The sequence below is a fragment of the Neolamprologus brichardi genome, chromosome 17, assembly GCF_056152115.1.
Source record: "Neolamprologus brichardi isolate AB-2024 chromosome 17, ASM5615211v1, whole genome shotgun sequence".
NCBI classification, from domain to species: Eukaryota; Metazoa; Chordata; class Actinopteri; order Cichliformes; family Cichlidae; genus Neolamprologus; species Neolamprologus brichardi.
This window is the reverse complement of record NC_142120.1, coordinates 4,677,778-4,701,868: the sequence shown is the minus strand read 5'-3', so window position 1 is coordinate 4,701,868 and position 24,091 is coordinate 4,677,778. Positions and strand designations below refer to the sequence as shown.

At 40.6% G+C, this 24,091-nt stretch overlaps 1 protein-coding gene across 1 annotated transcript; it reads left to right on the top strand.

Annotated features, from left to right (window-relative positions):
• The first annotated feature begins 1,247 nt into the window (after window positions 1-1,247).
• LOC102793984 (uncharacterized) lies at window positions 1,248-22,971 on the top strand. Its single transcript, XM_087831022.1, has 42 exons — window positions 1,248-1,369; window positions 1,723-1,948; window positions 2,304-2,433; window positions 2,541-2,604; window positions 2,758-2,840; window positions 2,990-3,185; window positions 3,328-3,453; window positions 3,534-3,654; window positions 3,742-3,877; window positions 3,972-4,049; window positions 4,150-4,219; window positions 4,301-4,438; window positions 4,520-4,669; window positions 4,836-4,930; window positions 5,011-5,143; window positions 5,292-5,535; window positions 5,641-5,681; window positions 6,045-6,133; window positions 6,253-6,407; window positions 6,492-6,630; window positions 6,981-7,085; window positions 7,374-7,568; window positions 7,737-7,809; window positions 7,890-8,059; window positions 8,248-8,404; window positions 8,808-8,915; window positions 9,434-9,575; window positions 9,701-9,729; window positions 9,958-17,013; window positions 17,149-17,349; window positions 19,050-19,288; window positions 19,464-19,879; window positions 20,027-20,199; window positions 20,319-20,388; window positions 20,512-20,621; window positions 20,732-20,763; window positions 20,872-21,025; window positions 21,586-21,623; window positions 21,767-21,874; window positions 22,078-22,117; window positions 22,416-22,524; window positions 22,654-22,971. The coding sequence occupies exons 1-42, from the start codon at window positions 1,276-1,278 to the stop codon at window positions 22,826-22,828; spliced, it is 12,408 nt and encodes a 4,135-aa protein (XP_087687148.1). The 5' UTR covers window positions 1,248-1,275; the 3' UTR covers window positions 22,829-22,971.
• Window positions 22,972-24,091: the final 1,120 nt, after the last annotated feature.

Sequence of the window (24,091 nt, the reverse complement as noted above, 5' to 3'; positions counted from 1 at the left end):
ATTTGCTAACCTGCCAAATTTCTTTACTTGCAAATGTAACCCTTGACACTAAATTATATATAATTGCACAGCAAAGGGATATAACTGAAAATTGCTTACTATGGCAATAGCGGGAGCAATGGACAGCAGGAGCAGTTAGCGGCTGAATTGTAGCTTTGATATGCAGAATTTCTTCTTAGCTTTCTCATGGCTAACTTACATTGTTGCTATTATACTAATACTTTGGTGTAAGAAATATATGCTAGTGTCTCATGCACGATGGAGAAAACAAAGGTGCAGCATAACAGTGACAATTTCTTGTGACAATTTCTGCTAAAGCTAGCTTGCATACAGTGTGCAAACATGTTCTCTGGATAAATGCTAGCAAGGCAATTCTGTAGTTTACTTGATGACAGCAGATGTTATTTATAGCAATAGGTTTGGGATTTCTCACTCAGTCCTTATAAATCAAGCAATCTTGCTTTGCTGCTGTGGGTAGAGTTTCTTCCACCTGCCCCAGGCAGACAACATAGTAGAGGAAACTTCAACTCAGAGGTCAGCGAGTCTTCACTGGGAAAAAGACGTAATAGGGTAAGCGAGAGAACAATAAGATAGTTTGGCTTTTCTTGACGTGGTCAAGGGTGTAGCCCAGGTGAAAAGAGGTTACAGTTACAGGAAGTGATTGGAGGAGACATACATCTGTTTATGTGTAAAGTCAGTGGTTACTTTTACGTGGAGAGTGTGAACTATTCCAAATGAAATCAGTATAAAAAGAATTAGGTTGCTCCATATTCACAACAAACAAAAAATGAGGTGTACAGTTTGAAAACAATCGCACTTTCCAGGATCCCTGTTTTAATTTTTTCTCCCACTGTTTAAAGATTTGTTTTTTCTTTATTAATTGCATTTAATTGTTCTATATTTTTTCATCAAAAAATGCTGTGTGGGTAGTTTTGCCAATTTTAAGGGAAGACAAATCTATCTACAAAAATGATTTGGGGACAAGTAAATTAAATAAATCATTACATTTTATTTTATGTATTACATTTTGAAAACAGCACATGGAGAGTAGAGCAATTAATACTTACGATTAAGGTCAGCTGCGATCTCCAGGAAATGATTGTAAGTCAAAGTAACGTGCCCTTGAGTGATGGAAACGTGTGAGTGTATTATAGTGAGTGTGTGGTCCCTCAGGCAGTGTATGAGTGTAGACACAGCATATATAAGCCCTGTCCCAGGCTGACTGTGCATGCCTTCCTGGTTGCACCTGCAGCTTGGGAGCAACAGGCAGCAAGCATGACCTTACAGAGATGGTTGCTGGCTCTCTGCCTTTCCGTAGTTTCATTGGTTTTGGGGACCAGTGGCTCTGTGACACGTGAAACTCAGAAATGTAAGCATGCAAAATTTGTATACAAGTGCTAGATCTTGATTAATCTATAGCTTTTTAATTGATGCAAACTACTGACATAGTTAGGTGATGATGATGTTTGTGACATCCTCTAATATACTATATGATAAAAAAGGAAACACGGTTGGGTTTTCTAGTGCAGAGAAATTGCAGAGGTGGTAATCTCTGAAGAATGTCAGTATTTGTAGGTAGGGTAGTATTGCAAATCACAATTTTGTCAAGCATAACAGTGGTGCTACTTTTTAAATTCATATTTTTTGGCATAATAAAATGAGTGAAGTGATTTATTGCTTTATTATTGAGCTTCAGTAAATTCACACCTTTCTTGTGATCAGACATTTGCAGGACATACAGCAGTGGAGTCGTCAAACCTTTCCAAGGTTCAGGATTCTATGTGCATTCCAATTGTCCCTTCACCCTGACTCGGTTCACCCAGAATCGAGTTGAATGTGACATCTCTATACGTCGAGGGAACGACGGCCTAGTGGTGCAAGTCGAGATCATCATCAACAAAGTCACGACTATTCTGCAGAATGGAAGCATCCTGGTTGAGAACAAAAGGTTTGGACCCGGATCTAGACATTGCGTGTGTGTGAGAAATCGTGGCTACACAGAAGGCAAAAAAAGAACTCATGCCTGATGTGTTCATTCATAATATGATTTTGTGTCCATTTAAATATAATCATCTGCAAGTGTCAGTGTTAAACCTCAGTTTAAAGCTGTTATTATCTGCTTTTTGCATTGTTTCTTATCTGCTGTCTGAGACAAGAATATGTTTTCTCGGACGAACCTCTCAGGTTTTTTTCCCTCATGATAAAAGTATCCAACTGATTTTTATGTCCGAAGGAATAAAGGTAGCAAATGTGATGGCTGAATTTTCACAGGCTGCAAAATTGATGCCCCTGTATCTTTACAGTGTCTCCCTTCCATACGATCAGACCTACCAGCATATTTTTCGGTACGGCATCTACACTAAACTGAGGAGCTCATTGCTGCCTCTTTCCATAACCTGGCGCAGCGTACCTGGAGGAATAGACACTCTTTGGGTGAGAGCATTCATATTACTGCAGGAGAAATCCTAAATGCAGGTACATGGATTTAAACAATAAAAATCTTTATTACACCTAAAGTTGCTCAATGATCTCCTCTTCAGGTTGAGCTGGAGCAAGAGCTGAGCACCGACATGAGTGGACTGTGTGGAAAATACAATGTAACTGGTAAATAGATGGGTTTTTTTGTAATTTAAATAAGGCTAAAGGAAGCTGTGATGTTTACAAAAGCATTATGGATAGTATAAATAATTGGTATCAGTAACAGATGGTTTATTTGCACATCTGCTTGATTAAGAATGTATCTTTTTGTGAATTAAGGTGATGAGCAGGAGTTGATCAGAGAGAGCGTGCTCCCTGACGACACGTGTCAAACCAAAGATTCGATCCCAGCTCCTAATTCAGTAAGTTCTGCTGCTTTGCATTTTTGTCACCTGCTAAACCTGGAAAAAAAGCAGAAGAAATAAATCAGTTGACACTCCTGACTGTGTTTAATCATTGTATGCTTCAACTGGTGCATATGCTCAGATGGTTGCTCTGATGATATTTGCAGGTATGCAATGAAATATTTTCCAACATCAAAGACTCCCTGCAATCAAGATGGCCTCGTTACCTTCAGCTCTGCTACAAGAGCCTTTACAGCTATGAAAAAAATGAACACGTCCGTTGTTCTTTCTTCAAAGAGATTGCTTCACTTTGTGGGAAAACAAATGATTTTTGGAGCAAATGGACAACCGTAACCAAATGTGGTAGGTGATTTTTGTATTTTTTTCATTATCAGATCAGCTATTAAAAATAAATTCTTCTTTAAAAAGTGAATTACCTTGACTCAGCTTATATTTCCTTCAGTTATGAGTAGATGTAATTGTTTGTCTTTGTGGCTGCCTGCAGCTAAGCCAACTTGCCCTGGAGACTTGGTTTATAACGAAGAAGGTACTGCCTTTCTACCCAGCTGCTCCAACCCTAAATCCCAACTGACCAGCCAGGATATCACCGGCTCCTGTGTCTGCCCAGAGGGTGAGCACTGAATAGGAGAATTAATTTATGTGGCTTTATAATTTACCTGCATATTAAGGCTATACTTAACGTGCATGTAGGCAAGGTACTTAACAATCACTTGGATGGCTACCGCTGTGTGAGTCTGTCCCAATGCCCCTGTGTATTTGCTGGGAAAACCTATTCAACCGGAGAAACACGTAGCACCAAATGTCAGTCATGGTAAGTATTTCTATATATAGTGTGCGTGGTTTCATAGTTTCCATTGTGCATCACAAGATTTCATTTTTTCTTTAAACCTATCCCTAGCTTGTGTGAAGGTGGACGGTGGCGTTGCTCTGAGAACTTCTGTCCATCAAAATGTTTAATTGAAGGCCAGTTTGTGACAACATTTGATGGCAAGCAATATGTTGTGCCTGGTAAATGTACATACTTAGCATTTCAGGTAATTTGCCCTCCTCCATATTATGCAACATATACCTTACTTTGCCTGTTGTGCAATACTGACTGCTGTGTAATTTATTTATTGCAACATGCAGGGTTTCAACTGGACAGTAGTTATTCAGTTTTCTGAAAAGGATGCATCATTGAAAAACATTGTTCTCCAGGGTTATCAGGTACAGCTTGTCTTTGATCAATGATTTCAAAACAACTTGACATTTAAATAACATAAAAGATGTGAAAACTTAACTATAAATGCCCCTTTTTTATTTTCAGGAAAAGTATACATTCAAAGACGGTGTGGTTACATTTGGAGACCAAGAAATTACAGAATCTCAGAAGACTGGTAAATAGAAACCTTGTAATTCATACATTCCATAAGCCATTTGTTAACTCAATTACAAAGGCTCTTACTTATCACTTTCAGATTATGCAGAGGTGTTTTGGCAGTCCTCCATGTATGTACTAGTCGTAACATTGTCAGATATTAAGATCCAAGTCCAGATGTCACCTGAAATCCAGCTCTACATCGCTGCTCCTACAAAACACAAAGACATCATTTCAGGTTAGAAACAAAATGCCCAAAATCCATTTAACACTATCGTTGCTGGCATGTTCCGCTTTTACCAGTCAGTCTGTCGTTCAGGTCTTTGTGGCAACGACAACAGTGACAGCACAGATGACTTCACCAGCAGCGGTGGGATCATTGAGAATTCGGCTCAGCCTTTTGCTCTGTCCTGGAGTCTGGGCGCTTGTGCAGTGAACATACCCAGCACCTGCATCAACACTCACAATGGTACCACTTTCTATTTTAACTATGACAAAAACTGAAAAGACTGCAGTACAGAGATAGGATAATACTGAATTATAAATTCACCTTGACATCTGGCTGGATCATGACGTTGACCCTTGATTTCATAGATAGATAGAGACAATATAAATCGTTTGTTTTGTTCTTTCAGAAATATTTGCTGACGAAAAGTGCTCTGTGCTGACTGACCCAACTGGAATATTTGCTAAGTGCCATCGCCACTTACCACCTGATCAGTACCACACAGTAAGCATAACTATTGAGTTATAAGCATGTTTCCATAAGTTTATTTGACTTATTAATGTTAAGATGACTTTTGTTGGCAGGCCTGTATTCAAAGAACCTGTAATTGTGGCAGCAATGTGCAGAGGTGCTTGTGCATTGCTTTAGCCAGCTACGCAAAAGCTTGTGCAAGTCTGGGGTTTTTTGTTGGTAACTGGAGGAAGACTACCAAATGCAGTAAGGGTTCATATACTACATAAACATGTTCACTTATTCTTTTAATATCTTCAAACATTTTAGTTTAGACCTTTTCTTAAAAAGAGACAAGATTAAGACATTCATTTAGATACCTGATAACACTGCTATCCCCAATGTCGTGTCACAGCTCTGACATGTCCAAAGAACCAAGAATTCTCCTACAACTTACGTGCTTGCAACAGTACATGCCGCTCCCTGTCTGGCCGTGGTTTTTGCTGTAAAGTGGATGATTTTCCCGTGGAGGGATGTGGCTGCCCCAAAGGAACATATCTGAATCAAGAAAACACCTGCACCCCAAAGTCAGAGTGTGTATGCCACCACACGGGTGGTATAACACCTCCAGGTCCAGTTGCTATAGATGGGCGACAGTGGTGAGCTGCACATTTGAATATTTTACTATATTGATGTGATGTCTATGATGTCATTTATATTAAATTAACATACATTTTTCTTTACAAATATTTTGTCTGTTTCAGCCTCTGTAAAAATGGAAAACTGAAATGTTCTAAGGATTGTGGTGAGTCTATATTTTTCTATTTTAACCATCCTAAAATAATACTTTTTGCTTGCTACACCCTTTAAACCTAATTTATTTATTTTTATGGATTATAAGTGTTATGTGTATATTTTTCTTTAAAAAGATGACGTGATTGTGTATAATTTAACAACACCACAAACCCAATCATACAAAATGATTGTATGTTGCATTTTAATGAAAACAGCACTACAAATGTATCAAAAAAAGGAAAAATTACAACCTCCGTAAAGTTTAAAGTTATTAAATTTGATGATTTGCTAGATGGTGGATCTAGGACTTAAAATGGAAAAGTGTTACATTGTTGTAATTTTGTCTTAATAATTTTAATAATGATTTTATCAGGCTGCAAGAAAGGCAAAGTTTGTGTGCACTGCTCAGAAAACCCGATTAAGACAGCTCAGAAAACTTGTGGCAGCCTCAGCAAACCACTTGTGAGTCAACACATGTTCATATGTAGACATCATTATCTGCTTATCTATGTTAAGAAAGTGTTTATTGGTTGAAATTATTGGGTTTTAATGAGTCAAAGATTATTGCATGTGATTTTCAGTTTGCCAAAAAGGATTGTGAGAGTGGCTGTTACTGCCCACGTAATCAGTATGAAGATCACTATGGAAACTGTGTATCAAGGAACAACTGCACCTGTGTGTACAGTGGTAAAGTCTTCAGGGCAGGAGAGACTGTAAAATCCAACTGTAAAAAATGGTAACACACTCATAAGTGGCACTTTACTATTTAACTGACAACATTTAGTTCATCCTTAAACTCTTATGGTTACCTGTCTTACAGTGTCTGTGGTCAGGGTCAGTGGCGCTGCAAAAATGAACCGTGTCCCGGGACATGTCAAGTCTATGGAAATGGACATTATCAGACCTTTGACTCTAAATGGTATCGCTTCAGTGGACACTGTCAGTACACACTTGTAGAGGTGAGACAACACATTGCAACGTAGTTTACATGACATTCTATTCATTCTATGGGCCAAATAAGCATTTAAAATCTGATCAACTTTACCAGATGTCAGGGAATTACACCAACTCAAACCCTGGTTTGGATGTTTGAATTCAAACATGTAAACTTTTCATGATTAGAATTTAATATAATTAAAGTAAAAAATGTGTGTTTCTTTCATTTATTCTATTTCTTACATGTTCCATTTAAACTACCATTATCGTACCTTACAGAACTCTCCCTGAGATCGCACATTAACCAAATGCATTTCGCATAAAAGCATTATTCAGTGTAACTCTGCTTTTATATTGATTTATTTTACTTCAGGATTACTGTGGAAATAGAAAGGGCACATTTTCTGTCAGAGTGGAGAGTGTACCCTGCTGTGAAGAGGTGCTGACCTGCTCTCGCGTCATTGTCCTGGACTTGCAGGTTTGTGACAATTACTGTGATAAATTTGTCAGGTTATTGATTTGAAAGTACTCTCTCCTTTGATTGATTTGATAAACTCTATTTTTAATTATTTGTAATCAACGCACTCATTTGCAATGTTAAGTTTCATTGCACATTCTGTCTGATGGGAATGAGACTGAATTGAAGAAGAGTCATTAATACATGAAGATGTTAATTCTATCATTCATTTCGTTTCATGAAATTGCTAATGACAATTTTAAATAATGAAATACTATGAATTGTAACTCTTCTACTTGCTCCATCAAGGGCAAAGTAACCCTGACTCTGAGTGACATGAAGGTGACTAAACGTCTGCAGCAAGGCTGGACTCTGCAGGAAGATTCACTTTACAGTATCGACACTGTGGGACTCTATATCATAGTGTCAGTGCCGAGCAGCGGGATCACTCTCATCTGGGACAAACACACACGGCTCACCATAAAGCTGCATGAAAACTGGAGGGTGAGGAATGGGAATCTTATTTTGCTCCGTGATTTTAAAAATATTTGTCTGTGTAGTGCATTTGGCAATATCAGAATTTTGACATGCATGTTTTCTACAATATCAAATTGTATCATAAAATACATACTTACATCTCATTACTGAATACTTAAAAACTCTTACCTGCAGAATAAAGTGTGTGGACTTTGTGGGAATTTTGACTCCAATGAGATGAACGACCTACAGATAAGAAGCTCAACAGGTGAATTAGCTTTCTCTCTCATTTATAATACGTTGATACTAGATAGTCATGGTATGTAACAAACCTAAATCTGTTTTCAGTGGGATCCAGTCCGATGACCTTTGGAAACAGCTGGAAGGCAGCCACTCCTCCTTGTTCTGATGTAACTGCTGATATATTTCCATGTGATCGCAACTCCTACTGCTCAGCCTGGGCCCAGCGGCGCTGTATGATTATTAAAGGAGACACTTTCAAAGACTGTCATCTGAAAGTATGTGGTTTACATGTTCTACATACCATTAACCGCTAAGGAAAATAAACCACATGAATTGTCACAAATATTTTTATCCAGTTCTAGTGCAATATTCTACCTCACAACTACTGGTTGTAATCAGCATTTGCAGAGAGTTTTCAAACATGCCAATAAAACATCTATTCTGGATGTTCTCAAATCCCCAGGTGGACCCAAATCCTTACTATCAGGCTTGCTTACTTGAGTCCTGCTCCTGTGAGTTTGAAGGGAAGTTCCTGGGCTACTGCACAGCTGTGGCAGCTTATGCAGAGGCCTGCAGTGGCCAGGATGTCTGTGTAAAGTGGAGAACACCTGACCTGTGTCGTAAGTTAGGAGTCTTCTTCTAGATATAATTCTGTAGCTATCAGCAGGGAAGTTTTTTTTTTTGACATAACTTTCTGATTAAAGAGTTGATTATTGTGACACATACCTTACAATGTATGTGCTTAATTTTAATTCTAATTGTTTTACACGCTTGGTTTACATTATATGTGCAATGGTTATATTTTAAGTCAATTTATTCTTATTTTTAAATACACTTGGTCTTAATGACACCTGGAAGGCAGTGTGGCCTATGTACTTAATAAAAACAAAATCACTGAATATAATGAAGAATCCGATTCATACAAGATTAGATAATTATTGAAATTGTAAACAGAAAATATAACTTAGTCTATAATTATTGTTCACTTATTCTCTCAATAAACTGTTCAACTTAAATCTTCAGCCATTTACTGTGATTACTACAACAAACCAGGCCAAAGTATCTGGCACTATGACGCCTGTGGTAAGATGAGAACCTGTGGCAAAGGAATCCTTAGACACAAGCTTGAAGGTAAGCAAACTTCTCAGTTATGTTCAAATACATTAAACAACAATAAACACTATTTAAACCTTTTAGAATTGTGGGATTTGAAAGATCCACTCTGAATTTCCAATATATTTTAGCAGATATAAAAACTGGAGGCTTACCTCTTGGGAGCATAATCATGGTACTAAATCAAAATGAATATCTGAATGAATATCCAAATGCTACTTTATAATTTTTTAATTTTTCAATAACGTTCTAATAGTCTAATTGAGAGATAGAAAATTTCAATTATCAAAGACAAAATAATGCTCGGCAGTCTTTTATTTTGTTACTTTGTTGTTTTAAGGTATAGTGTAAAATTTCAATGGTTCACATACATTTTCTGCCACCGTAGTTGCTTGGCATAAATCAATTTTTAATATTCTTGTATTTTTGAACAATGACTAAATAATCAAACTTTTAAAGATTTTAAATATTGTTTGATTTGAATAATGTGTACAAAAACAATTGATAATATAGGAACACATTTCTTAATAAAACAGGTTGTTACCCGAGATGTCCAAAGGAGAGACCATACTATGATGAGAATGTAGGTGGATGCACCACAATTATGGGCTGCTCTTGTTATTTCAATAACACTGTTGTTCAACCAGGAGAAGTGGTGTTGATAAACTCTTTTCAGTGGTAAGTTGAACACAACACACACACACACACAAACACACACACAAACACTGGTATATATTTAATTTACTACATGTAAAGCTTTATTAACAATTGGTTATTCTTATTTACTCTTTTGTTTTAAACAGCTCCTGTAAAAATGGGACATTCAGTTGTGGTAAGTATGAGATACATTCAATATAAATAAACTATTAATAAAATGAATGCTGATTTATATTGTACAAATATGAAAGTAATTTCAGAATAGAAATTAAAATCCTTTTGTGAAATATTGAATGATATTTGGTTACAGCTTGTTTACAAGTAATTGATAGTATTTCAGATTAACTATGCCTTTCTGAACTGCTTGAAAGCAGAAGTACTTACTATCAGCTATGTTTAACAGGACCTCCTCCGCCTCTAACAACGACAGAACCTGCTACAACAACTCTCAAACCAACATCTTCATCTACAAAAATTACGACACCTGGTCTTACAAAAACACCTACTGCTACCACAGTCTCTACTGAAACAACACGACCAACATCAACAACGTCCCCCTCTACAGGGAAAACTACAACGAGTTACCTCACACCTCCTCCGCCTCTAACAACGACAGAACCTGCTACAACAACTCTCAAACCAACATCTTCATCTACAAAAATTACGACACCTGGTCTTACAAAAACACCTACTGCTACCACAGTCTCTACTGAAACAACACGACCAACATCAACAACGTCCCCCTCTACAGGGAAAACTACAACGAGTTACCTCACACCTCCTCCACCTCTAACAACGACAGAACCTGCTACAACAACTCTCAAACCAACATCTTCATCTACAAAAATTACGACACCTGGTCTTACAAAAACACCTACTGCTACCACAGTCTCTACTGAAACAACACGACCAACATCAACAACGTCCCCCTCTACAGGGAAAACTACAACGAGTTACCTCACACCTCCTCCGCCTCTAACAACGACAGAACCTGCTACAACAACTCTCAAACCAACATCTTCATCTACAAAAATTACGACACCTGGTCTTACAAAAACACCTACTGCTACCACAGTCTCTACTGAAACAACACGACCAACATCAACAACGTCCCCCTCTACAGGGAAAACTACAACGAGTTACCTCACACCTCCTCCACCTCTAACAACGACAGAACCTGCTACAACAACTCTCAAACCAACATCTTCATCTACAAAAATTACGACACCTGGTCTTACAAAAACACCTACTGCTACCACAGTCTCTACTGAAACAACACGACCAACATCAACAACGTCCCCCTCTACAGGGAAAACTACAACGAGTTACCTCACACCTCCTCCACCTCTAACAACGACAGAACCTGCTACAACAACTCTCAAACCAACATCTTCATCTACAAAAATTACGACACCTGGTCTTACAAAAACACCTACTGCTACCACAGTCTCTACTGAAACAACACGACCAACATCAACAACGTCCCCCTCTACAGGGAAAACTACAACGAGTTACCTCACACCTCCTCCACCTCTAACAACGACAGAACCTGCTACAACAACTCTCAAACCAACATCTTCAGCTACAAAAATTACGACACCTGGTCTTACAAAAACACCTACTGCTACCACAGTCTCTACTGAAACAACACGACCAACATCAACAACGTCCCCCTCTACAGGGAAAACTACAACGAGTTACCTCACACCTCCTCCGCCTCTAACAACGACAGAACCTGCTACGACAACTCTCAAACCAACATCTTCAACTACGAGAGAAGATACTATGCTTTCAACTGTATTTGTGACGACAACTGGAAATATGTCAGCTATCACTACCACTACAAAAGGTCCAACAACATTCACAAGTACCTCTACACAAATTACGACACCTGGTTTTACAAAAACGCCTACTGCTACCACAGACTCTACTGAAACAACACGACCAACATCAACAACGTCCCTCTCTACAGGGAAAACTGCAACGAGTTCCCTCACAACTGAAGGAAAAACAACAGTTCCAACTGCTTCCTCTGCTCCGGCAACAGCTACACCACCCACTATTGAAACAGGATCAACAATGCCACCCATGACTTCTAAACAAACAACGCTGCTCACATCAACTGCTCCTGGAACAGGGTCAACAATACCTATCACTTCCGCTGAGCAGTCCAGCACACCTGGTACTGGTGGAACATTGCCCACATCACCTAGAACCACCTTTACACCAACAACATCTACTGCTACCACAGTTTCTACTGAAAATCCACAAACAACGCCACCTTCCCCCTCTACAGGGAAAACTACCATGAGTTCCCTCACCACTGAAGGAAAAACAACAATTCCCACTGCTTCCTCTGCTCCCACAACAGCTACATCACCCACTATTAAAACAGGATCAACAAGTCCAACCATGACCTCTCAAAAAACAACACTGGTCACATCAACTGCTCCTGGAACAGGGTCAACAATACCTATCACTTCGGCTGAGCAATCCAGCACACCTGGTACTGGTGGAACATTGCCCACATCACCTAGAACCACCTTTACACCAACAACATCTACTGCTACCACAGTTTCTACTGAAAATCCACAAACAACGCCACCTTCCCCCTCTACAGGGAAAACTACAACGAGTTCCCTCACAACTGAAGGACAAACAACAGTTCCAACTGCTTCCTCTGCTCCGACAACAGCTACATCACCCACTATTGAAACAGGATCAACAATGCCACCCATTACCTCTAAACAAACAACGCTGCTCACATCAACTGCTCCTGGAACAGGGTCAACAATACCTATCACTTCCGCTGAGCAGTCCAGCACACCTGGTACTGGTGGAACATTGCCCACATCACCTAGAACCACCTTTACACCAACAACATCTACTGCTACCACAGTTTCTACTGAAAATCCACAAACAACGCCACCTTCCCCCTCTACAGGGAAAACTACCATGAGTTCCCTCACAACTGAAGGACAAACAACAGTTCCAACTGCTTCCTCTGCTCCGACAACAGCTACATCACCCACTATTGAAACAGGATCAACAATGCCACCCATGACCTCTAAACAAACAACGCTGCTCACATCAACTGCTCCTGGAACAGGGTCAACAATACCTATCACTTCCGCTGAGCAGTCCAGCACACCTGGTACTGGTGGAACATTGCCCACATCACCTAGAACCACCTTTACACCAACAACATCTACTGCTACCACAGTTTCTACTGAAAATCCACAAACAACGCCACCTTCCCCCTCTACAGGGAAAACTACCATGAGTTCCCTCACAACTGAAGGACAAACAACAGTTCCAACTGCTTCCTCTGCTCCGACAACAGCTACATCACCCACTATTGAAACAGGATCAACAATGCCACCCATGACCTCTAAACAAACAACGCTGCTCACATCAACTGCTCCTGGAACAGGGTCAACAATACCTATCACTTCCGCTGAGCAGTCCAGCACACCTGGTACTGGTGGAACATTGCCCACATCACCTAGAACCACCTTTACACCAACAACATCTACTGCTACCACAGTTTCTACTGAAAATCCACAAACAACGCCACCTTCCCCCTCTACAGGGAAAACTACCATGAGTTCCCTCACAACTGAAGGACAAACAACAGTTCCAACTGCTTCCTCTGCTCCGACAACAGCTACATCACCCACTATTGAAACAGGATCAACAATGCCACCCATGACCTCTAAACAAACAACGCTGCTCACATCAACTGCTCCTGGAACAGGGTCAACAATACCTATCACTTCCGCTGAGCAGTCCAGCACACCTGGTACTGGTGGAACATTGCCCACATCACCTAGAACCACCTTTACACCAACAACATCTACTGCTACCACAGTTTCTACTGAAAATCCACAAACAACGCCACCTTCCCCCTCTACAGGGAAAACTACCATGAGTTCCCTCACAACTGAAGGACAAACAACAGTTCCAACTGCTTCCTCTGCTCCGACAACAGCTACATCACCCACTATTGAAACAGGATCAACAATGCCACCCATGACCTCTAAACAAACAACGCTGCTCACATCAACTGCTCCTGGAACAGGGTCAACAATACCTATCACTTCCGCTGAGCAGTCCAGCACACCTGGTACTGGTGGAACATTGCCCACATCACCTAGAACCACCTTTACACCAACAACATCTACTGCTACCACAGTTTCTACTGAAAATCCACAAACAACGCCACCTTCCCCCTCTACAGGGAAAACTACCATGAGTTCCCTCACCACTGAAGGAAAAACAACAATTCCCACTGCTTCCTCTGCTCCCACAACAGCTACATCACCCACTATTGAAACAGGATCAACAATGCCACCCATGACCTCTAAACAAACAACGCTGCTCACATCAACTGCTCCTGGAACAGGGTCAACAATACCTATCACTTCCGCTGAGCAGTCCAGCACACCTGGTACTGGTGGAACATTGCCCACATCACCTAGAACCACCTTTACACCAACAACATCTACTGCTACCACAGTTTCTACTGAAAATCCACAAACAACGCCACCTTCCCCCTCTACAGGGAAAACTACCATGAGTTCCCTCACCACTGAAGGAAAAACAACAATTCCCACTGCTTCCTCTGCTCCCACAACAGCTACATCACCCACTATTGAAACAGGATCAACAATGCCACCCATGACCTCTAAACAAACAACGCTGCTCACATCAACTGCTCCTGGAACAGGGTCAACAATACCTATCACTTCCGCTGAGCAGTCCAGCACACCTGGTACTGGTGGAACATTGCCCACATCACCTAGAACCACCTTTACACCAACAACATCTACTGCTACCACAGTTTCTACTGAAAATCCACAAACAACGCCACCTTCCCCCTCTACAGGGAAAACTACCATGAGTTCCCTCACCACTGAAGGAAAAACAACAATTCCCACTGCTTCCTCTGCTCCCACAACAGCTACATCACCCACTATTGAAACAGGATCAACAATGCCACCCATTACCTCTAAACAAACAACGCTGCTCACATCAACTGCTCCTGGAACAGGGTCAACAATACCTATCACTTCCGCTGAGCAGTCCAGCACACCTGGTACTGGTGGAACATTGCCCACATCACCTAGAACCACCTTTACACCAACAACATCTACTGCTACCACAGTTTCTACTGAAAATCCACAAACAACGCCACCTTCCCCCTCTACAGGGAAAACTACCATGAGTTCCCTCACCACTGAAGGAAAAACAACAATTCCCACTGCTTCCTCTGCTCCCACAACAGCTACATCACCCACTATTGAAACAGGATCAACAATGCCACCCATGACCTCTAAACAAACAACGCTGCTCACATCAACTGCTCCTGGAACAGGGTCAACAATACCTATCACTTCCGCTGAGCAGTCCAGCACACCTGGTACTGGTGGAACATTGCCCACATCACCTAGAACCACCTTTACACCAACAACATCTACTGCTACCACAGTTTCTACTGAAAATCCACAAACAACGCCACCTTCCCCCTCTACAGGGAAAACTACAATGAGTTCCCTCACCACTGAAGGAAAAACAACAATTCCCACTGCTTCCTCTGCTCCCACAACAGCTACATCACCCACTATTGAAACAGGATCAACAATGCCACCCATGACCTCTAAACAAACAACGCTGCTCACATCAACTGCTCCTGGAACAGGGTCAACAATACCTATCACTTCCGCTGAGCAGTCCAGCACACCTGGTACTGGTGGAACATTGCCCACATCACCTAGAACCACCTTTACACCAACAACATCTACTGCTACCACAGTTTCTACTGAAAATCCACAAACAACGCCACCTTCCCCCTCTACAGGGAAAACTACCATGAGTTCCCTCACCACTGAAGGAAAAACAACAATTCCCACTGCTTCCTCTGCTCCGACAACAGCTACATCACCCACTATTGAAACAGGATCAACAATGCCACCCATGACCTCTAAACAAACAACGCTGCTCACATCAACTGCTCCTGGAACAGGGTCAACAATACCTATCACTTCCGCTGAGCAGTCCAGCACACCTGGTACTGGTGGAACATTGCCCACATCACCTAGAACCACCTTTACACCAACAACATCTACTGCTACCACAGTTTCTACTGAAAATCCACAAACAACGCCACCTTCCCCCTCTACAGGGAAAACTACCATGAGTCCCCTCACCACTGAAGGAAAAACAACAATTCCCACTGCTTCCTCTGCTCCCACAACAGCTACATCACCCACTATTAAAACAGGATCAACAAGTCCAACCATGACCTCTCAAAAAACAACACTGGTCACATCAACTGCTCCTGGAACAGGGTCAACAATACCTATCACTTCCGCTGAGCAGTCCAGCACACCTGGTACTGGTGGAACATTGCCCACATCACCTAGAACCACCTTTACACCAACAACATCTACTGCTACCACAGTTTCTACTGAAAATCCACAAACAACGCCACCTTCCCCCTCTACAGGGAAAACTACAATGAGTTCCCTCACCACTGAAGGAAAAACAACAATTCCCACTGCTTCCTCTGCTCCCACAACAGCTACATCACCCACTATTAAAACAGGATCAACAAGTCCAACCATGACCTCTCAAAAAACAACACTGGTCACATCAACTGCTCCTGGAACAGGGTCAACAATACCTATCACTTCCGCTGAGCAGTCCAGCACACCTGGTACTGGTGGAACATTGCCCACATCACCTAGAACCACCTTTACACCAACAACATCTACTGCTACCACAGTTTCTACTGAAAATCCACAAACAACGCCACCTTCCCCCTCTACAGGGAAAACTACCATGAGTTCCCTCACCACTGAAGGAAAAACAACAATTCCCACTGCTTCCTCTGCTCCCACAACAGCTACATCACCCACTATTGAAACAGGATCAACAAGGCCAACCATGACCTCTAAACAAACAACACTGGTCACATCAAGTGCTCCTGGAACAGGGTCAACAATAACTATCACCTCCGCTGAGCAGTCCAGCACACCTGGTACTGGTGGAACATTGCCGACATCACCTAGAACCACCTTTACACCAACAACATCTACTGCTACCACAGTTTCTACTGAACAACCACAAACCACCTTTACACCAATTTCTGTTGCTACTTTAACCACCCCTGAAACATGGTCCACAATTTCCCCCTCCTTTTCTACAATACTGACAACAATTACCAGTTACTCACCAACTACTGAACATGTTCCAACTTCCCCATCCATCCCCATTAGTACAGTAAATCCTACACATGTTAATCAAACGATATCCACAACCAAGTCATCTACCAATGGCACTGAATCCACTACAGAACAGATTTCCACATCACAGTCATCTACAGCTAAAACTCCTGTCACTGTGCTCACATCTGTTGTCACGGGATCAACACAAACACAAGCTTCCACATCCCAGGGTAAGGTTTACATATTTGGTGTTGCTGTTACTCTATTCTTCAGTAATGCCAGCTGTCACTCTGTTTCATTATCCAACTAAGTTTCAGTCTGATCTATTTCTACTGTCTCCCACATTTTGCCTACAATCCAAGCAGTCTGTGAGTGTAGAGACCTGAAGAATAAAAAACGCTGGGCTTGTGGTGAGACATGGACAGAAGACTGCTTCAATAAGAGTTGTATGAATGGGAAGATTGTTTTGACACCAGTGACTTGTCCAAAGACTACAATTCCCACCTGTCCCAGAAGGCGTGCCACAAAGGTCTCTGATGGATGCTGTGAAACATGGAAATGTGACTGTAAGTGGTGATTCATCTTTCTTTACCACTACAATTGTCAGTATTATTTTTTCCTTATTTTGAATTGACTGAAATTAGCACATCTATCAGGGATACAATTCTACATACACATTTTTATGGTATACCTTTTTGCTGCTGTTTGTCAGATATATAGTGTATGTATTGTTTATTAATGCAACCTCAAACAACCTCAAACAATAACAATAAATACTTACTAAATACTAAATACAAGTTCATCTCTGACACACCCCTGGGCTGGTTTCAATCATATCTCCTTGACCGCTCCCAGTTTATTCAACTGAAATCATTCCGCTCTCGTCTATTCCCGGTCACTTCTGGTGTACCCCAAGGTTCAGTCTTAGGCCCTCTTCTCTTCATAATATACATCCTACCTTTAGGCACCATTTTCCACATATTTGATCTTCACTTTCACTGTTTTCCTGATGACACCCAGTTATATCTCTCCTGCAGACCTGATTCCTCCCTCCCACCTTCTTCCCTTACAGAATGTCTATCCGATTTAAAATTGTTGTTTTGCTCTAATTTTCTAAAGCTCAATGAGGATAAAACTGTAATCCTCCTTGTTGGCACCAAATCCAACCTTTTGAAGGTGAACCATTTCTCACTCAATATTGATAACTCCACAGTTTTCCCTTCTCCTCAAGTTAAGAGCTTGGTGTCATCCTAGACAGTTCGCTTTCCTATAAATCTCACATCAATAATCTCACCCGTTCTATCTATTTCTTACCAGCACATCACCCCTGTTCTTCAGGAACTTTACTGGCTCCCAGTGAAATTCCGGACAATATACAAACTTCTTCTGCTCACCTTCAAGGCAATTCATAACCTTGCACCTCCTTACCTTTCTGACCTGTTAAGCACTACCTTTTCTGCCCGCTCACGTCGATCTACTTCTTCGATCTACTTCTTCGATCTACTTCTTCGATCCAGCTTTCTGTGCCTTCCTTCCGCCTCACCACCATGGGTAGCAGAGCTTTTAGCTGCTCTGCTCCCAGGCTGTGGAACTGTCTACCCCTAGATATAAGAAACATTGGTTCTCTTCCTCAGTTTAAATATCTCAACTCAAAACCCATCTATTCAAATCTGCATATTCACCGTGAACCCACTGTTTGTTAATTTTATCTTGTGCTTTTGTTTTATTGTTCTTCATTGTGTCATTGTTCTGTTATGTGTTTTATCTATTGTACAGTGTCCTTGGGTGTCTTAAAAGGCGCTTTATAAATAACAATTATTATTATTATTATTATTATTATTATTATTATTATTATTATTATTATTATTATTATTATACAGAGCGTTATTAAATTTATTGCTAAGGCAATCATATGGCACATTGACTTCTGAGGAAATTTTAGATGGCACTCATCATCAGAAAGGTTGCCGACCCCTGCATTATAGGATAGATCAATGAATCACTTGGAAAATTATTACACGAAGAAATCACTGAAAAACCTTTGACATCTAGAGAGTTGACGTAGGTCTTATCGTAATTGTGACTTCAGCTCTTAAGCTTTTGCCACAACTAGCAGTTAAAATGTATCCTGTGGAAATTTTGTGACAGTGCATAGGAAGCAGTGACATGACCAGAAAAGCTATCCTATTTCAAATTCTGGTTTTATAAATGTGTTCCTCCAGTATCTTATAAAATAATTTCTTATGCTTTGCTGTACCATTCCCAGGTAACTGTGAGCTGTATGGAGAAAACCACTACATCTCTTTTCAAGGAGTAACATTTGATTTCCTGGATGAATGCTCTTACATCCTGGCTGAAGAGCAGTCACTACGGCATAATCTCACTATTGCTGTGGACAACTACTGTCTGCAAGGCACCAATGGCTCCTGTGCTAGAACTATCATCCTGAGATATCAGAACAATATAGCCACACTGCGTATCATACCCCAATTGTTTGCAGTACAGGTAGGATATAAAACTATTTTTTTCCTCTGGGTGATACCACGAGTCCTTACATGATAATTATACTTTAATTATAGTAATTATACTTTTACTTCAAAATTGTTTTTATTTAAACCTACAGTATATTTTTGTATACAGTAACTATAACAACATTTTGGTACCGATCCTTCTTCTTTAGGCTACTATGAACAATGTGATCATACAGCCACCATATGAGAAGCATGGGTTGAGGTTTGAGGCCAGGGGCTACAAAGTGCTCATCCATCTCCCAGGACTACGCTCCTTTGTCTCCCTCACTCCGTATTACACACTGGTGGTGAACCTGGCCATGGAGCATTTTGTCAACAACACCCAAGGACTTTGCGGTGTATGTGGTGGAGCATCATGTATCCGTAAAGGACAGCAGATGGAGAATGACAGTTGCTGTGATAAAACCGCCTATGACTGGGTGTATGACGATCCTCTGAAGCCAGCCTGTATTTCTCAACCAAAGGACATCCCCTGTTATTCTGTGCCAACTCCTGCACCCACTAATACACCACTTCCTACTACCACCTGCCCTCCAAGCCCATTATGTAATCTGCTACTCCACCCGTAAGCTCCAAACACTAACATGCATTCCTGGTCAGGGAATTTGTGTAATAAATGATAAGAAAAACAAACAAACAGCAATAACAACGACAAGAAAAAGATATTATGGTAAGATTGGCTTAAAATATACAATTCTGTTTTTTTTTTCAGAGTGTTTGAAAATTGCAGCAAGTATGTGAATCTAAGCCTTCAGAAGAAGAACTGCGAACTTGACTGTTGCCTGAATTCAAACGGTTCTTGCAATATCTTAGCGCAAGCTGCAGAAGAATGTAAAAATGCAGGTTTCTGTATTCCCTGGAGAGGACTGACTAATGGAGCCTGTGGTATGCAGCTTTTCTTGTTTTACAGTTGGTACAGTAAAGCCATGAAACAAGCAATTAAAGGTGTTAGATAAATTCTTCCAGTTACCTTACTAACTTCATTGACCTCGATCACATTGCAGATATGCCGTGTCCGTCTGGGCTGGTCTATAGAGAATGTCAGAAAAACAAGGATGACTTCTGTCATGGAGGGTAAAAAAACCCTGACTTTTAGCTAATGAATGTTCTTATACTTGTCTTTCACATCTTACACAATCCAGTGCAGGTTGTCTAGATATTCACTATTTAGATATTTTCTCTGGTTTGGGTGTTCAGAGTCCGTTATCCCGGAGCTTCCCTTGAAAAGAGCATTGCAGGTTGTTTCTGTCCCAACAACCTGTCTAGAGGTGGACCTCACTCAGATTTCTGTGTGTCTGATTGTGCCTGTGAGTAATCATCTACATTGGCAATAATGACGTCGAGATCTTTGTTTAAATTCTTAGACATGAAATTAAGTGAGTCAAGTGAGTTCCTTTGATTTTGTTTTCTCCTACAGATTGCAAAGGACCAAGCGGAGAACCCAAATTTGTAAGTCTCTTTTACCAGTTTAAAATGTAAACCTGTTTAAAAAAACAAAACAACTCATCTATGATGGACTATACGTGGATTTAGAAATATTTTGTATCCCTCTTCCAGCCTGGTGAGGTGTGGGTGTCCAATTGCAACCTTTGTTCATGCAACAACCAGACTCGGACGGAGCAGTGTTATCCAAAACCTCCTAAGCCAGTTCCTCTGTGTGGCCCCAATGAAGTTTTGGTGAACACCTCCTGTTGTGGTGATCACATGTGTGGTAAGAACTCACTCTTCACTGTTTTTAATTTATTCAGGTTTAAATAATTTATATTTCATCTGATCCAGATGATGCAATATGTGTTTTCATAGCTAGTGTATGTTACGAACAGCCAGAACTGAAGCAATAACTGATAGAATTGCGTATGAAATATGTGGTGAACATTACAAAAAATGTGACATCAGGAAAGTAAGGCATGCTCCTGCAGATTACTTGGTGCTACTTTAGTTGCCTCCTGAACAAGTTTGCAGGCCTTCCGTTAATGTGTTAAATGACACTAAACACTAGCTTAATGCGACATAGATTAATGTCTCAAACAGGGTTAAAAGACAATAAGTCACAATAATTTCTGTTGTGAGCTACAGTAGCATAGTTGTTTCTGTGTACAGGCAGGGATTAGCTGAGCTGTGCTGCTGCTACTCTGATACTTGTGTCACCTATAGCCATAGACAGCAATGATGTTAGTGTATCCTGAAGTGCACCACAACACCACCAGAAGTCACCAATGCTAACTCATTCAGTATTAACGGAACAATTATTTGTTAAATGTTCTTTTTCAGTTGAGAAGACATGCAGTTATAATGGACGTACATACAAGGTATGTTGTGTTTAAAGTCTGTGTAATTTTTCATTTCATTACTTGAGAAAGATTTCTTTTTCCTCCTTGAAAATCAATTCAAATTTGGAGTACAACAAGTAAACAACAGTGGCCGCCCATGTTTTCTATCTTTGCACATGTAGTTGGGAGACACCTGGAAAGATGCTGCCCGTCCCTGCATGACATTTAGCTGCAACAAAGATGGCATTCAGACTGAGTCCAAAGTCTGCCCCAACCAAAGCTGCCCTGAGGTAATGTTATCCTGCAACTGCAAAATCAGTAATAATAAATACATATTTTACTGCATTTACCCTTTATTGTACATGACTTGCAACGAAAAGTGTATTTTAACTTGTGTGATTAGAGTGTCTTATGACTTATTTTTTTATTCCAATGTTTAAAGACTAAGCTCAGCAGAGTGGCTTAACATTAGTATTATTTTCTTGTCTTGCAGGAGGACAGAATTTGGGATGACCAGCACTGCTGTTATACATGTAAGTGAAGAAAAAACTGAAGCAATTTATGCTAACTTTGCTACACTGAACCTTTTTACTCTTTATAGAATTTCAACCCTAGAATCTTCAGATTTACCTTGTCTCCCATTCATTTATATAGACATTTGTACTTTTATGACTTTTTTTATTCGAGCCGTCTTGGTCATCATAAACAGCAAATTACACTGCAAATATTAATTCATATAAGTGTATTTTGGGTTATATTAGTGCATGATTTTAACCCTTAAATGTCACACTCATCACACTGACTCTTCTTTTATGTCTATTCCGACTCCAGGTACTCAGAAATGCGCTGCTAGGATGTCCAGCATTAACATCACCATTGACAACTGTACCACTGTCATACAGATGCCTGTGTGTCAGGGTCAGTGTGCATCTCAGCCAAGGTGAGACTAAATGAAGCTGTCAAGAGCAGTAGTTTCGACATGTGAATTTTAGATACTTTTTCTAAATTTGAAATCCTGTTCTTTTCCTCAATCTCACTCCACTCCCCTCCCATCTGTCTCTTGCAACAGGGTGGTGTTACAAGGCACCCTGCTAATGCAGGAGAGTGTATGCTGTCTGGAGCAGAGCTCAGAGAATAGACCAGTGACTCTGCAGTGCCATGACCAATCTACCAGGCAGTACACCTACAGGCATATCACCAGCTGTGGGTGTAGCCCTGAAAAGTGCATCAAACAAAATAGCTGAGAATCAATCAGTTTACATTTTATCCATTAGATTTTCAAATTAAAATCTGTTGTCTGGATTAATAATCAAGTTAATTTTGTTCTTCATGTAATGCTGAATCTACTTTCTCTCAAATAAAGCAAATAGTTTACTGATCAGAAAAATATGGTGTATTCTTCTTTTTTCAGTTTGTAAAATGCAAAAAATGAATAACCATTAACATGGTGATACCAAACTACAAAAAAGTGAGAGATTACAGTGGTGTAGTGTTATTCCTATGAATGACACATTTCCTCCTTTGATTACACCCCTGTCTAAAACGTGCCCATTCAGAAAAACTACAACTGTTTTTGATTTTGAATCAGTAAGACCACACATCTTACAAACTCAATCTGAAATACCATTAACCCTCTCAGGCTCAAATTAAACTTTTTGTTGCTAATGCATAACCAAGTCCTGCAGTGGTACTTCTGAGTAAAAAAAAACTCATAAAATGTGTATGTGGGCAGTGTTGGGGAGTAACGGAATACATGTACCGCCGTTACGTATTTAAAATACAAAATATGAGTAACTGTATTCCGTTACAGTTACCGTTTAAAAAGGTGGTATTTAGAATACAGTTACTTTGTGGAAATAAATGGATTACACAGCGGTACTTCCCTGTTTCATATTGTGGTGGGTCAGGCCTGTTTGGGTTTTGTTTGACAGCTACGTTCTGTTGTTCCAGGCGGCAGCGTTATGGTTGCCATGGTTACAGGGTGACGCTCTCTCTCTGCGTGTTTCTTGGGAGAGAAAGTTGTTGTTGTGCTAAGCTAATAGACAGAATGCTACAGGTATAGCTCTAAAGAATGTAGCCTCATAGGCAGTGTAGTCCGTGCTGCAGGGAGAATGGACTGCCATACCCGTTATGTGTCTGTGAGCGAGGGAGGGAGAAAAAGGAAAAGTACGAGCTGTCATCGAGCAAAAATGGGAGCTGGAAGCATGTAAATATAATAATAACCACTGCAGCCAAGAAGAGCGCCTGACGAGCCCAGTTGTAAGTAAGCTATTAAGACTCGACTGTACACCGTGTTCGTGTTTTCCTCCAAAAACAATAAATTCCGTTGGAGCAGCCTTTCGACGCCTCTCTCTGTCTCTGCTAGCAAAGTTGACCCAGACAACAAAGTAAAGCTAGTTTTCGGCTACGAGCCAGACACAGAACCCACCGTATTAGCCAGAGGTCCCTTTACTACGGTTCGGAGCCGCGGACCTTCAGTAACAGTAATAAATCACAGCAATAATACA

Bases quoted from the DNA above. Each gene is read 5' to 3' on its own strand.
- LOC102793984 (XM_087831022.1), top strand. From the start codon at position 1,276: ATGACCTTACAGAGATGGTTGCTGGCTCTCTGCCTTTCCGTAGTTTCA. The intron at 8,916-9,433 runs GTAAGCAAACTT...TTAATAAAACAG, and splicing joins CCTTAGACACAAGCTTGAAG to GTTGTTACCCGAGATGTCCA. The intron at 22,118-22,415 runs GTAAGTGAAGAA...TTCCGACTCCAG, and splicing joins CCAGCACTGCTGTTATACAT to GTACTCAGAAATGCGCTGCT.